Raw genomic sequence first — 15,971 nt, forward strand, 5'->3', positions numbered from 1 at the left:
AGTGTTTTGGTGTGAAATCAATGCTTGTAGAACATCAAAGAATTCACACAGGAGATAAGACATTTATGTGTACTGAATGTGTTTTTTTTTTTAAATCAGTTTTTATTGGTTTATCCAAGCAGATTAGCAATAATAATTACCAAGAGGTAATTGTGAAAAACACATGTAATATGTAATATATCAAAAGATACAAGACACTAGTCATGTCGATTAGTATCTTACTTATACGAAAATACGAAAAAATGTAACAAAAATATAAGAGTAAGAAAACAAGAAGAAGGACAGAAGGGGAGACAGGACAGAGACACTAGGTAAGGAAAAAGGATACTGGGAGAATACATGGAGACAAGATATATCATATCCAGGCTGATAACATCTAGAGAACTTAAAGGTTCAGGAAAGAGAGCCATCTCTCAACCAAGCCGAGAAGCGCGTGGAGGATCGGAACTGAAGCCAAGACTCCCAAGTTACTGAATAGACCGGGCCAGATAAACTTGAGTCAGCACATAACTCCTCTAGGCGTGCCAGGGCATCCAGAGCAGTTGCCCAAGTAATCCTCTGCAGACTCTCTGTTGACTTCCACGTACGGGGAATAATCTGCCTCATGGCATGAATGTGGTATTTTAGTGTGAAATCAGTGCTTATACACAGGGTGGATTTGATTTAAATCAAACCGATTTAAATCACTATTTAAGGCTACATTCACACGTCCGTATTTTTCTACATCCCGATTTTCGGTCCGTTTTTTTGCGGATCCGTTGTTCCTGAAAATGTTTCCGTATGTCATCCGTTTTTTGCGGATCCGCAAAAAACGGAAACATGTGAAAACTCAAATCCGACAGTATATTCTAACACAGAGGCGTTCCCATGGTGATGGGGACGCTTCTAGTTAGAATATACTGAGAACGGTGTACATGACTGCCCCCTGCTGCCTGGCAGCACCCGATCTCTTACAGGGGGCTGTGATCCGCACAATTATTGTGCGAATCATAGCCCCCTGTGAGAGATCAGGTGCTGCCAGGCAGGAGGGGGCAGACCCCCTCCCTCCCCTGTATTAAATGTGCCCAGTGCGGCCTCACCTCTCCCCCCCCCCCATCATCGGTGGCCAGTGCGGATTCCCAGTATTAATAAATGTGCCCAGTGCGGTCTCACCTCCCCCCCCCCCCATCATCGGTGGCAGTGCGGATTCCCAGTATTAATAAATGTGCCCAGTGCGGTCTCACCTCCCCCCCCCCCATCGTCGGTGGCAGTGCGGATTCCTAATCACAGTGTAAAAAATGTTTTAGTCAGAAAACACAAGTTGTGATTTAAGAAATCATTTAGGGGAGAAGCCATTTTCATGCTTAGAATGTGGGAAATGTTTTATTCTGAAATCATATCTTGTTACACATCAGAGAAGTCATACAGGGGAGAAGCCATTTATGTGTCCTGAATGTCAGAAGTATTTCAGTGTGAAATCACAACTTGTTACACATCAGCGAGTTCACACAGTGGAGAAGCCATTTTCATGCTCAGAATGTGGTAAATGTTTTTGTCTGAAATCACATCTTGCTGCACATCAGAGAATTCACACTGAGGAGAAGCAGTTTATATGTTCTAAATGTGGGAAGTGTTTTGGTCTGAAGACATTGCTTATAGAACATCTAAGAACTCACACAGGAGAGAAGCCATTTTCATGTTCAAAATTTAGGAAATCTTTTAGTCAGATATCAAGTCTTTCTAGACATGAGAAAACTCACTCAGAGGAGAAGCCATTGTGAGAGTAATGTGGTCAATGCTAACATTTTATTTTTATAGTACATATAATATGAGTGATTTATAATACATATAACCGTATAGATGAACCTGCATTTTTTAATATATGTATCCTCTGTGAACTTTGTCATCAAAACAACTTGGCCTAGAACATATTATGAAAGCCATCTGTAATTGTGCTGTGACATTAATAGAAAGGGGAGTGTTTCCCTCAATTCAGAACACAGTGAAGAAGATTACAAAAGATGCAGTGTGAACAGATATATCAATGTTCTCAGAGATTCTAGGAAATGTTTGTTGCTTTTCCACAATTAATAGATCCAGATGTCAGGTCCAGTATCGGACAATTGAACTTTTACCTAGTTTTCAAACCACAAGATATTGCCAATATGCTATCATGTGTAATTATGTAATGTGTCACATTTACATTTAAATATTGTAACCGCCTTGAAACTTTCAGTTACTCCCATTATTAGAAGGTATATTAATAAAGATATTTGGGAGGGGTCTTTAAGATCTCCTTAGATACAGCAAGCATTGTCTGTGTCTTTGTTATTGGCTGATTTAATTACTTACTACCTGAAAATTGAACTACTTTGACAATTTGGAGACCCCAGCGAGATACCCGATCCTGCTGGTCCAATACTGAACCCCAGAGGAGCAGTACCCACGAGTCAAGGAACGCTAATCCTAGGTAAGTAAGCAATTGACTCGCTGCTTTTCTGAACTGTGGGGTACTTCAGATCAGTCTAGCTTGCAGGGTTTGGGTATTATCTCAGATAGATTGTGATTAATTGATTTATGTCTATGTTTTTGATTGGTTTGAAATGTTATTGTGCTATTATTATGTATATGATTTTACTACTAACTTGCACAAACTGTAGAAGGCATGTGTTTGACAATGTGAATTTTGTCTTGTCATCCAGTGTCCTGTGAAGAGTTAGCTGATCACAGTTACTCCGATCAGGAGTGTGAGTGAAGTGGCAGCTCCTGGCAACAGGAGAGGTCCATGTAATTCTGGATAGGGTTCCTGCAGTTCCCTGTGAACAACCCGAAGGGGGGCATTGGGTCAGGAGTCAGTCTGTGTTGTTTGTCCTAAATCTGCTACTAAAAGACTCTGCTTGTATTAACTTGAGAGTTAAATGTGGAAGTTGGACACTCTCCATACGCTGTGGCTGCTTCCGGAGCAGGCAGAATAAATGGGTCTTTGTAATGTACTAATTCCCTATCCAGTAATGGAAAGTTGCAGTATATACAGATTAGATGAAGAGAATATACTGTAGGAATAACTATTGGGTTGTGCTTATACCTATTTATGTGCATTTATCTGTGGTATAGAATATGTCAAAAAGCAAGTGAGACTCCTCATTTTGAAGTTCCACTCGTTTCCTATATAGGGTTTACAGTTATCTAATCACAGAAAAGATACAAAACATCCTGCACGATATGATGGTAAATATGCGGATGTGCATGGCTATATTTATAAAGTCACAGAAAATAATGCACTATAATAATAGATGCAAGCATACCATATGGACTAAGCCCTCACTCTAATGATAAAATCTGAGACTCTTAGCCAATACATTTTGATCAAAACACATCTGTGCCCACCTACCGAGCGCCAAGGTGGTCTCAGTTCAGGCAGGTCCTACGCTAAACCTACCTATGCCGTTATGCATTTATGTTCAGGAGCACAGTCCCTGCACATATAGTGTGTTGCTCCGAGTTTCCTCTATGTGCATCAGCAACCAATGAAAGGAGGAGCACACACACCTATATGTACCACCTTAATCAAGGTCGCCTCTTAGGTGGGGCAAAAGTGCAAATGAATGCTATCCCCAGAGTAGGAGTGCATTCACACCTGAAGGTGCCACTCCTTCAAGACAAATTAAACAAATCACAGAAAAAAGATACAAAACATCCTGTACATCCGCATATTTACCAAAGCGCATCAAGTTCATTTGAGCCTACCACCTATTGGAACCGACACAGACACGTGGGACGCCAATGTTGAAGCAACACGCAGGATGAGAGCCACAGACGAACATCTATCCTTATACTGACAAGGAAAGCTCCGCGCGGACATCAGGACAGGTAACTGTCCAGTACACCCGTACACTGTGGGACGCCACTGGAGAAGAACGGTGAGTACTGGTCCGTGATAACTGCAAATGGCCCTAAGAATACAGTAATAGAAATATTGTAAAACAACACCTGTTTGTTCTTTTTAACCCCTGATTGACCAGACTAACAAAGGCAGGGATGTCTTTCTCTGCATCCCTGCCAAGTATATACGGTGAATCGCTAATGGAATCTGCTGACACAGTTTTGTTGTGATCATCCCACATACCTGGATCGAGGTGAGATATAGTGTGTAACAAATATCTCCACTTGGCTCCTGCCGCATACTTTGCAAACATAATAGGAGTGAGTTGGTATACAGTGTGCACTGAACATCCTGTTCTGGCTCCTCCTGACATCCTGCGGTGATATTGAACTTGCCCTAAAAAAAATAACAATAACTACCTACCTCCCAGTGTGGCAAACTCACTTAAATCTGTGTACATTGAACATATTGTATGGTGACATTATATTGCCACAGGTTGGCCACATAAGGAGGAGGCGAGCACAGACAGATTTTTAGTGGATTGACACTTGTTACATATGTCAGCAAAATAACGCAACACATCGTTTGCATTTTTTAATTGATTTTAATCTATCTTTGTACATCATTGTATATTCTTCTTTGCAGGTGATTACATTGTATTTGATCCCATAATAACCAATATTTAACGGGGGATTGTACATTTTTTTATTTTATTTATTTTAATTGTATTTATTTCATCTGGTTCATTTTTGTGTTTTACATGATTCATTAAATATTATATATCTATACAACTCTCTGTATGACTTCAGATTTAGAGTGCCAGTCATCACATAATTTTTTTTTAAATAAAGGGAATAAATGAGGGATTAAGTAAGAACTTGATCCCAGACCTTGAGATGAAGTTCAATGGCAGCTTTACTTGGGTAAACATTTTTTCAAAACAGATATAAGGCTTTATCTTGGTTCCAGCAGGCTTTAGCATTAAAATGGCAGGCAAACTCAACTTTGCTATATCTGATTTTGCTGTACTGACAAGCTGACCGGATAACTTGGCTTCTTCTTTACGCTGTACTTCACTTTTTAGTCAGACTTTTCTTTAGCCAAGGAATAGGTTAGAATCCTGGCAGCTCCAACATGGAGTTTCAACCAGCACAAACCAGAACTGCCCCACCTCCTTCTGGTAGCGAGCAGGACTGGCCCACTTCTGACCAAAGGGGGAAGGGGAATGGAATGATGAGTTCCATTCTATCTAACTATAGATCTGCCGTGTTTGCTGCCACCTGCTGGTGAACCAGGTAAATTACATTTATAACTGTTACATAATATTAGAACAGCACGATGTATAGGACCTGGAAATAAATGCATAAGATGACATGAGATTAGACCAATAGAGATAGTAGCAAGGTGCAGAAGTGGTAACACCACTCTGGGATGTTACAGTGACATATACTCATTTTTGGTGTGAGATACACGTGCACTGCATATGTGACAGGGAAATTAATATAGTTAATCTGTCTGTTAGTTCGGTAAAGACCTGAAAGAATGAGGAGAGCATCAAATAAGGGACGTGGCCCTGGTCATGGTGCTGGTGGAGCTCCTGCTGCAGGGAGAGGACACGGTCGATCTGTGCCAGTTACATGCCCAAATCAAGTACCTTCCTCAGGTGCCCTTAGACAACAGGACTGTTCTGTTTTCATGCACAGTGTGCAGTCTGACATTCAGTATAAACCATTCCTGTCTTCCAAATAAGAGGACTGTTTTCTGTAGTCTAACTTGTTTATTGGTAAAACAGGTTGATTGGAAAACAGGAGTATTTGATTGGTAAAACTATAAGAATACAAGAACTTGTATAAGTATAAGGCATAGCATGTATCAACAGAAAGCATAGAACAGCATGTATTAGAACATTACATTAACTCTCGGAACATGTCCAAAATAACTGCCTATACATAGGATTGCATAGCTAGCATCTAACAGTTAGAACATTTTTCCTGAATAACATTACACCTAACTGAACAGCTCTGCATAACATACTGTCCCTGAAAAAAGGTAGATGTCTCACCAGATCTGCTTGCAAAAGGATGGTGGAATTTAAGAAGATATGCAGTAGGACAGCTCTGCTGGTGTGTCCTAGATGACTGTAGACTTCTTTGTAGTATATATTGGAGGCGTGGCGATCACCATGCAGTCATGCACACCTGACCAGTCAATCTGTCCTGGAGGCTGGTTTTAAAGTCAGTATAAAACTGAGTCTGCACCTACCAGTAGCCATTTGGCTCCAGGAGAAGTATATAGTGGGCTCAGCATGCATGTTGGTACTTGCATCCCTGGATCCGATGAAAGCTGTAATGGCACCGGACGGGGTTAAAAGCAGAGTGTGCTTGGCCTGCATGCTGCACCTGCATTCCCTGGACTTTGTGTGGCTGTCATGGCCCACAAACAGGTAGGAACTAAAGTTAGGGACCACTCCATAGAGGCGACCTTGACGTGGTGAGTGGCTTATTACGCTTTGGCCAAAATGTACACCAATGCCTCGTCCAGCATAGAGGCAGGGCAGAATGCTGGTTGCAGAGTGCCTTTGCATTTGTGTCTTTTTCTTTGTATATGTATTTCGCCATAGCGATGTGCACCTACATATAGGGTTGTGCTGATTGAATCCCCCACATTTTTTCTTTGTAGTATATATTGGAGGCGTGGCGATCTCCATGCAGTCATGCACACCTGACCAGTCAATCTGTCCTGGAGGCTGGTTTTAAAGTCAGTATAAAACTGAGTCTGCACCTACCAGTAGCCATTTGGCTCCAGGAGAAGTATATAGTGGGCTCAGCATGCATGTTGGTACTTGCATCCCTGGATCCGATGAAAGCTGTAATGGCACCGGACGGGGTTAAAAGCAGAGTGTGCTTGGCGTGCATGCTGCACCTGCATTCCCTGGACTTTGTGTGGCTGTCATGGCCCACAAACAGGTAGGAACTAAAGTTAGGGACCACTCCATAGAGGCGACCTTGACGTGGTGAGTGGCTTATTACGCTTTGGCCAAAATGTACACCAATGCCTCGTCCAGCATAGAGGCAGGGCAGAATGCTGGTTGCAGAGTGCCTTTGCATTTGTGTCTTTTTCTTTGTATATGTATTTCGCCATAGCAATGTGCACCTACATATAGGGTTGTGCTGATTGAATCCCCCACATTTTTTCTTTGTAGTATATATTGGAGGCGTGGCGATCTCCATGCAGTCATGCACACCTGACCTGTCAATCTGTCCTGGAGGCTGGTTTTAAAGTCAGTATAAAACTGAGTCTGCACCTACCAGTAGCCATTTGGCTCCAGGAGAAGTATATAGTGGGCTCAGCAAGCATGTTGGTACTTGCATCCCTGGATCCGATGAAAGCTGTAATGGCACCGGACGGGGTTAAAAGCAGAGTGTGCTTGGCGTGCATGCTGCACCTGCATTCCCTGGACTTTGTGTGGCTGTCATGGCCCACAAACAGGTAGGAACTAGTGTTAGGGACCACTCCATAGAGGCTACCTTGACGTGGTGAGTGGCTTATTACGCTTTCGCCAAAATGTACACCAATGCCTCATCCAGCATAGAGGCAGGGCAGAATTCTGGTTTCAGAGTGCCATTGCATTTGTGTCTTTTTCTCTGTCTCTTTCTGACATTCAGTATAAACCATTCCTGTCTTCCAAATAAGAGGACTGTTTTCTGTAGTCTAACTTGTTTATTGGTAAAACAGGTTGATTGATTGGAAAACAGGAGTATTTGATTGGTAAAACTATAAGAATACAAGAACTTGTATAAGTATAAGGCATAGCATGTATCAACAGAAAGCATAGAACAGCATGTATTAGAACATTACATTAACTCTCGGAACATGTCCAAAATGGCTGCCTATACATAGGATTGCATAGCTAGCATCTAACAGTTAGAACCTTTTTCCTGAATAACAATACACCTAACTGAACAGCTCTGCATAACATACTGTCCCTGAAAAAAGGTAGATGTCTCACCAGATCTGCTTGCAAAAGGATGGTGGAATTTAAGAAGATATGCAGTAGGACAGCTCTGCTGGTGTGTCCTAGATGACTGTAGACTGGAGACTGGGCTTCTCTCTCATAGAATGCATTACACTCCCACAATGCCTTGCACCTACCACAATACAATAATCTTTATTAACAGAAAAACAAGGTGCAATAAATTTTTAAGACCGCTAGATGGTGCTATAATCAAAATAATAACTACAGAAATGCTAAACTCTAGCAGAATGAATTAGAAATGATTCAGAACCTCTGCTGGGGCAGAACACTCCCCGTCTGGCATCAACAGACACCACTACTGGGTCCTTCTCTCTTAGAAACCAATTTTGGTCAATAATGGGATCAAGCTTTTCCAAAGCGCTATCTTTGGAGACTGGCTTTTGCTGAGGTAGTCTATTTCCTTTGCATGACATTCACGTTGTATCGTGCGAATTATTATGTTTTTGGACTTTTCCAGATTAGGAGCGGTAAAGGCATGTTTGCAGTGATGCAAACCTTTGCAGGGCTTCTGGCTCACAGGTAATGTCTGAGCTGTATGAACTACACAGGCTATAGCACAAAAGAGCAACATCCATGTGGAGAACCTGTTGAAACGATGGGATTTGAGTTGGTGGTCTGCAGGATTATGTTGTGTAGGGATGTAGTGCCACTGTTTAGGACAAGTGGATCTCCTGATCTTTAGCACCCGATTGCAGATGTATACGTAAAAACGTCTGGTTTTGTTGCAGATATATTCTAGGGCTACCTTATTGTCCGTATAAAACTCGACTTCTTCGATTTCTAGGTTAATTCCTGAAGCTATAAGTTCAGCCAACTCCACTGCAAGCACAGCAGCGCAGAGTTCCAGTCTGGGTATTGTGTGTTCGCGGAGTGGCGCCAGTTTGGTCCGTTTCATGACAAATCCTATATGGCATTGTTCTTTACATCAATGGTCTGTAGGTATGCCACGGCAGCAATTGCCTTGACTGAAGCATCGCAGAAGATATATAGTCTTTGCATCTTGACTTCAGTAGATGGCACGTGAAGGCTGGTCAAAGCTTCGAGAGATTTCTTCCAACCTGTCCATAGGTCCTTTTTCTCCATGTGAAGCGGATCATCCCAATCAGACGTTTCTGTGGTGAAGTCTCTTAACATCATTTTGCCGTGGATGGTAACAGGCGCTACAAATCCCAGAGGATCATATAAGCTGTTTATGGTGGACAGGACTCCTCTGCGTGTGAAGGGCTTTTCTTCTTTGCTGATTTGGAAGGTGAATGTGTCTGCCTTTAAGTCCCACAGCAGACTGAGGCTCCACTGCATGTGAAGGGAGTCAGTGCTAAGATCCAAGTCCTTTAGATCACTTGAATGGTCCTGGGGTGAAAAGGCCTACATTAACTCACGGCTGTTGGAGGCAATTTTGTGCAACCTCAAGTTAGATAGAGCGAGCATCTCTTCAGCCCTTTTCAGGAGACGGATTGCGGTCTCGTTCATGGGTGTGGATTTCAAGCAGTCGTCCACGTAGAAATATTTTTACACAAAGGATCTGACATCTGATTCATACTTTGCTTCACCCTCTCGGGCTGAATGTCTGAGACCATAGATAGCGACTGCAGGGGAAGGACTGTTTCAGAAGATGTGCACTCTCATTCTGTACTCTACAATGTCTTCATTGGGGTCGTTGTTGAGGTACCAGAAGAACCTCAAGTAGTTTCTATGTTCTTCCTTGACGAGGAAGCAGTGGAACATCTGTTGTATGTCGGCCATAAATGCTATGGAATCTCTGCGGAAGCTTAGAAGTACCTCTAGAAGTCTGTTGTTGAGGTCTGGACCAGACAGTAAGACATCATTTAGCAAAACGCCTTCGCACCTGGCGCTCGAGTCGAATACTACTCTTATCTGCCATGGCTTTTTAGGATGATACACGCCGAATATGAGCAATTACCAACACTTCTCTGAATCTTGGCACGCAGGTGCCATTTCTGCATGGTTGTTCTGGAATATTGTTTCCATGAAAGTAAAGAAATGTTCTTTCGTATCTGGTACCCTCTGAAGATTGTGTTTGAGGGAGAGAAATTGACTGTAGACAAGTTCTCTGTTATTAGGTAAGTGTTGTCTCCGGAGTTTAAACAGTAAAGGTATGACCCAGCTTTTTGACTGGTCTTTTACTATTCCTTGATCCATGATCTCCAAGAACAGTCTGTCTTCTATAGACATTGCGACCCTGTTGTCTTGTCTAGGGATGAGCGAACCCGAACTGTATAGTTCGGGTTCGTACCGAATTTTGGGGTGTCCGTGACACGGACCCGAACCCGAACCCGAACATTTTCGTAAAAGTCCGGGTTCGGTGTTCGGCACTTTCTTGGTGCTTTTTGAAAGGCTGCAAAGCAGCCAATCAACAAGCGTCATGCTACTTGCCCCAAGAGGCCATCACAGCCATGCCTACTATTGGCATGGCTGTGATTGGCCAGTGCAGCATGTGACCCAGCCTCTATATAAGCTTGGGTCACGTAGCGCTGCACGTCACTCTGCTGTTACAAGTGTAGGGAGAGGTTGCAGCTGCGACATTAGGGCGAGATTAGGCAGTGATTAACTCCTCCAAAACACTTAAGACAGTGATTGATCTACAGCTGTGGATCATTGAACTGCTGCTATTCAATTGCTCACTGTTTTTAGGCTGCCCAGAGCGTTTTTCAGTCACTTTTTTCTGGGGTGATCGGCGGCCATTTTGTGGCTTGTGGTGCGCCAGCACAAGCTGCCACCAAGTCCATTTAACCATCAATAGTGTGGTTATTTTTTGCTATATCCTACATCAGGGGCAAGCTGACACCAAGTCCATTTAACCATCAATAGTGTGGTTATTTTTTGGCTATATCCTACATCAGGGGCAAGCTGCCACCAAGTCCATTTAACCATCAATAGTGTGGTTATTTAAATCTATCCCTAAAAGGGTATATTAGATTCAAGGTGCTGATAGGGTAATTCTCAATAACTTCACACACACGCTACTGTGCAGATCCAAGTCTAATTCTGTCCGTAAACGTATACCTGTCACCCAGGGCCTAAATAATAGGCCTCAAATTTATATTCAGCTAAATCTGTGGCTATTGCTGTAGCTGGTGAAGTTATATTGTGTCCGTCAAAGCACAGTTTTTGTTCTGGTTTGAAATACAATTCCCAACCTAGCAATTTCCTAAATTAGTGGTTTCTGCTGTATCAGGCCTACTTTAAATCTATCCCTAAAAGGGTATATTAGATTCAAGGTGCTGATAGGGTAATTCTCAATAACTTCACACACACGCTACTGTGCATATCTAAGTCTAATTCTGTCCGTAAACGTATACCTGTCACCCAGCGCCTAAATACTAGGCCTACAATTTATATTCAGCTAAAACTGTCGTTACTGTTGTGCCTGTATTAGTGTAATACGGTACCTAAATAGATAGCCAGATAGTGTTAGGTGCCTGTAAAAAAGGCCTGAATTTGAATTCAATACATTGGGCCAAATAATTTTTTTCTTATTGTGGTGAACGGTAACAACGAGGAAAACATCTAGTAAGGGACGCGGACGTGGACATGGTCGTGGTGGTGTTAGTGGACCCTCTGGTGCTGGGAGAGGACGTGGCCGTTCTGCCACAGCCACACGTCCTAGTGATCTAACTACCTCAGGTCCCAGTAGCCAGCAGAATTTACAGCAATATTTTGTGGGGCCCAATGCCGTTCTAAGGATGGTAAGGCCTGAGCAGGTACAGGCATTAGTCAATTGGGTGGCCGACAGTGGATCCAGCACGTTCACATTATCTCCCACCCAGTCTTCTGCAGAAAGCGCACAGATGGCGCATGAAAACCAAGCCCATCAGTCTGTCACATCACCCCCATGCATATCAGGGAAACTGTCTGAGCCTCAAGTTATGCAGCAGTCTTTTATGCTGTTTGAAGACTCTGCTGGCAGGGTTTCCCAAGGGCATCCACCTAGCCCTTCCCCAGGGGTGGAAGAGATAGAATGCACTAACGCACAACCACTTATGTTTCCTGATGATGAGGACATGGGAATACCACCTCAGCACGTCTCTGATGATGACGAAACACAGGTGCCAACTGCTGCCTCTTTCTGCAGTGTGCAGACTGAACAGGAGGTCAGGGAGGAAGACTGGGTGGAAGACGATGCAGGGGACGATGAGGTCCTAGACCCCACATGGAATGAAGGTCATGCCACTGACTTTCAGAATTCGGAGGAAGAGGCAGTGGTGAGACCGAGCCAACAGTGTAGCAAAAGAGGGAGCAGTGGACAAAAACAGAACACCCGCCGCCAAGAGAGTCCGTCTGCTACTGGCCACCGCCATCTGGGAACAAGCACCCCAAAGGCAGCTTCAAGGAGTTCCCTGGCGTGGCAGTTCATCAAACAATGTGCTGACGACTAGAGTTGGGCGAACACCTGGATGTTCGGGTTCGAGAAGTTCGGCCGAACTTCCCGGAAATGTTCGGGTTCGGGATCCGAACCCGACCCGAACTTCGTCCCGAACCCCATTGAAGTCAATGGGGACCCAAACTTTTCGGCACTAAAAAGGCTGTAAAACAGCCCAGGAAAGAGAGAGAGGGCTGCAAAAGGCAGCAACATGTAGGTAAATCCCCTGCAAACAAATGTGGATAGGGAAATGAATTAAAATTAAAATAAAATAAAAAGAAATTAACCAATATCAATTGGACAGAGGTCCCATAGCAGAGAATCTGGCTTCACGTCAGCAGAGAATCAGTCTCTTCATGCCATAGCAGAGAATCTGGCTTCATGTCAGCAGAGAATCAGTCTCTTCATGCCATAGCAGAGAATCAGGCTTCATGTCACCCACCACTGGAACAGGCCACTGTCACATATTTAGGCCCCGGCACCCATACAGAGGAGAGAGGTCTCGTAACAGAGAATCTGGCTTCATGTCAGCACAGAATCAGTCTTCATGTCATAGCAGAGAATCAGGCTTCACGTCACCCACCACTGGAACAGGCCACTGTCACATATTTAGGCCCAGGCACCCAGGCAGAGGAGAGAGGTCCCATAACAGAGACTCAGGCTTCATGTCAGCAGAGAATCAGTCTTCATGTCATAGCAGAGAATCAGGCTTCACATCACCCACCACTGGAACAGGCCACTGTAAGATATATAGGCCCAGGCACCCAGGCAGAGGAGAGAGGTCCCGTAACAGAGATTCAGGCTTCATGTCAGCACAGAATCAGTCTTCATGTCATAGCAGAGAATCAAGCTTCACGTCACCCACCACTGGAACAGGCCACTGTCACATATTTAGGCCCAGGCACCCAGGCAGAGGAGAGAGGTCCCGTAACAGAGATTCAGGCTTCATGTCAGCAAAGAATCAGTCTTCATGTCATAGCAGAGAATCAGGCTTCACGTCACCCACCACTGGAAGAGGCCACTGTCACATATTTAGGCCCAGGCACCCAGGCAGAGGAGAGAGCTCCCGTAACAGAGAATCTGGCTTCATGTCAGCACAGAATCAGTCTTCATGTCATAGCAGAGAATCAGGCTTCACGTCACCCACCACTGGAACAGGCCACTGTCACATATTTAGGCCCCGGCACCCAGACAGAGGAGAGAGGTCCCGTAACAGAGATTCAGGCTTCATGTCAGCACAGAATCAGTCTTCATGTCATAGCAGAGAATCAGGCTTCACGTCACCCACCACTGGAAGAGGCCACTGTCACACATTTAGGCCCAGGCACCCAGGCAGAGGAGAAAGGTCCCGTAACAGAGATTCAGGCTTCATGTCATAGCAGAGAATCGGGCTTCACGTCACCCACCACTGGAACAGGCCACTGTCACACATTTAGGCCCCGGCACCCAGACAGAGGAGAGGTTCATTCAACTTTGGGTTGCCCCGCAATATAATGGTAAAATGAAAATAAAAATAGGATTGAATGAGGAAGTGCCCTGGAGTACAATAATATATTGTTAAGGGGAGGTAATTAATGTCTAATCTGCACAAGGGATGGACAGGTCCTGTGGGATCCATGCCTGGTTCATTTTTATGAACGTCAGCTTGTCCACATTGGCTGTAGACAGGCGGCTGCGTTTGTCTGTAATGACTCCCCCTGCCGTGCTGAATACACGTTCAGACAAAACGCTGGCCGCTGGGCAGGCCAGCACCTCCAAGGCATAAAAGGCTAGCTCTGGCCACGTGGACAATTTGGAGACCCAGAAGTTGAATGGGGCCGAACCATCAGTCAGTACGTGGAGGGGTGTGCACAGGTACTGTTCCACCATGTTAGTGAAATGTTGCCTCCTGCTAACACGTTCCGTATCAGGTGGTGGTGCACTTAGCTGTGGCGTGGTGACAAAACTTTTCCACATCTCTGCCATGCTAACCCTGCCCTCAGAGGAGCTGGCCGTGACACAGCTGCGTTGGCGACCTCTTGCTCCTCCTCTGCCTTCGCCTTGGGCTTCCACTTGTTCCCCTGTGACATTTGGGAATGCTCTCAGTAGCGCGTCTACCAACGTGCGCTTGTACTCGCGCATCTTCCTATCACGCTCTAGTGTAGGAAGTAAGGTGGGCACATTGTCTTTGTACTGGGGATCCAGCAGTGTGGCAACCCAGTAGTCCGCACACGTTAAAATGTGGGCAACTCTGCTTTCGTTGCGCAGGCACTGCAGCATGTAGTCGCTCATGTGTGCCAGGCTGCCCAGAGGTAAGGACAAGCTGTCCTCTGTGGGAGGCGTATCGTCATCGTCCTGTGTTTCCCCCCAGCCACGCACCAGTGATGGGCCCGAGCTGCTTTGGGTGCCACCCCGCTGTGAACATGCTTCATCTTCATCCTCCTCCACCTCCTCCTCGTCCTCCTCGTCCTCCAGGAGTGGGCCCTGTCTGGCCACATTTGTACCTGGCCTCTGGTGTTGCAAAAAACCTCCCTCTGAGTCACTTCGAAGAGACTGGCCTGAAAGTGCTAAAAATGACCCATCTTCCTCCTGGGCCACCTCCTCTTCCATCATCGCCCTAAGTGTTTTCTCAAGGAGACATAGAAGTGGTATTGTAATGCTGATAACCGCGTCATCGCCACTGGCCATGTTGGTGGAGTACTCGAAACAGCGCAACAGGGCACACAGGTCTCGCATGGAGGCCCAGTCATTGGTGGTGAAGTGGTGCTGTTCCGCAGTGCGATTGACCCGTGCGTGCTGCAGCTGAAACTATGGCCTGCTGCTGCTCGCACAGTCTGTCCAGCATGTGCAAGGTGGAGTTCCACCTGGTGGGCACATCGCATATGAGGCGGTGAGCGGGAAGGCCGAAGTTACGCTGTAGCGCAGACAGGCGTGCAGCAGCAGGGTGTGAACGTCGGAAGCGCGAACAGACGGCCCGCACTTTATGCAGCAGCTCTGACATGTCGGGGTAGTTGCGAATGAACTTCTGCACCACCAAATTCAGCACATGCGCCAGGCAAGGGATGTGCGTCAAACCGGCTAGTCCCAGAGCTGCAACGAGATTTCGCCCATTATCGCACACCACCAGGCCAGGCTTGAGGCTCACCGGCAGCAACCACTCGTCGGTCTGTTGTTCTATACCCCGCCACAACTCCTGTGCGGTGTGGGGCCTGTCCCCCAAACATATGAGTTTCAGAACGGCCTGCTGACGTTTACCCCGGGCTGTGCTGAAGTTGGTGGTGAAGATGTGTGGCTGACTGGATTGCAGTGTCCCAGGGGGTCAGTAGTGTAGCTTCTGGTACGCTGGGCTTTGTAGTGCAGGGCAACCCACTAACATGGGACTCACTGTCGTCTTCAATCAGGTCAACACTGGAACAGGCAGGTGATGAATGTCGTGACGCCAGTGCCAATTGAACGGTGGCACACCGTGTAGTGACAGGTGGAATAATTGAGGAATCTTTAGTCAGTAAGTACAGTTCCAGAATATTCCACACGTTACAATACAGTCATAGCAGTGGTTCAGGCTATTAATCACAGCCGCAAAAGGCTATCTTCAAGACAGGCCTCCTAGGATCAGGGCTTTCCTCTTACTCTAAATGCAGCAATACACTTCAGGCAACTATTCTCTCTGCAGGGGTACACTTACTTCCTCTCCTGCTTCAGTCCCTGGCTGT

General features: G+C 45.4%; 3 protein-coding genes across 3 annotated transcripts in view; 2 read left to right on the top strand and 1 right to left on the bottom strand.

The window, feature by feature from the left end:
• The window catches only part of LOC120999669 (zinc finger protein 436-like), a 1,002,518-nt gene that overhangs the window by 283,901 nt on the left and 702,646 nt on the right, over positions 1-15,971 (bottom strand). The window lies entirely within an intron of this gene.
• The window catches only part of LOC120999704 (zinc finger protein 501-like), a 368,655-nt gene that overhangs the window by 104,005 nt on the left and 248,679 nt on the right, over positions 1-15,971 (top strand). The window lies entirely within an intron of this gene.
• LOC120997454 (gastrula zinc finger protein XlCGF26.1-like) overlaps positions 254-15,971 on the top strand; it is a 27,190-nt gene continuing 11,472 nt past the window's right edge. Inside the window, exon 1 of the mRNA XM_040427532.1 lies at positions 254-648. Coding sequence (XP_040283466.1) covers positions 614-648 — 35 coding nt within the window. The 5' untranslated portion in view covers positions 254-613. The remainder of the gene's footprint in view (positions 649-15,971) is intronic.

The sequence above is a fragment of the Bufo bufo genome, chromosome 4, assembly GCF_905171765.1.
Source record: "Bufo bufo chromosome 4, aBufBuf1.1, whole genome shotgun sequence".
NCBI lineage: Eukaryota > Metazoa > Chordata > Amphibia > Anura > Bufonidae > Bufo > Bufo bufo.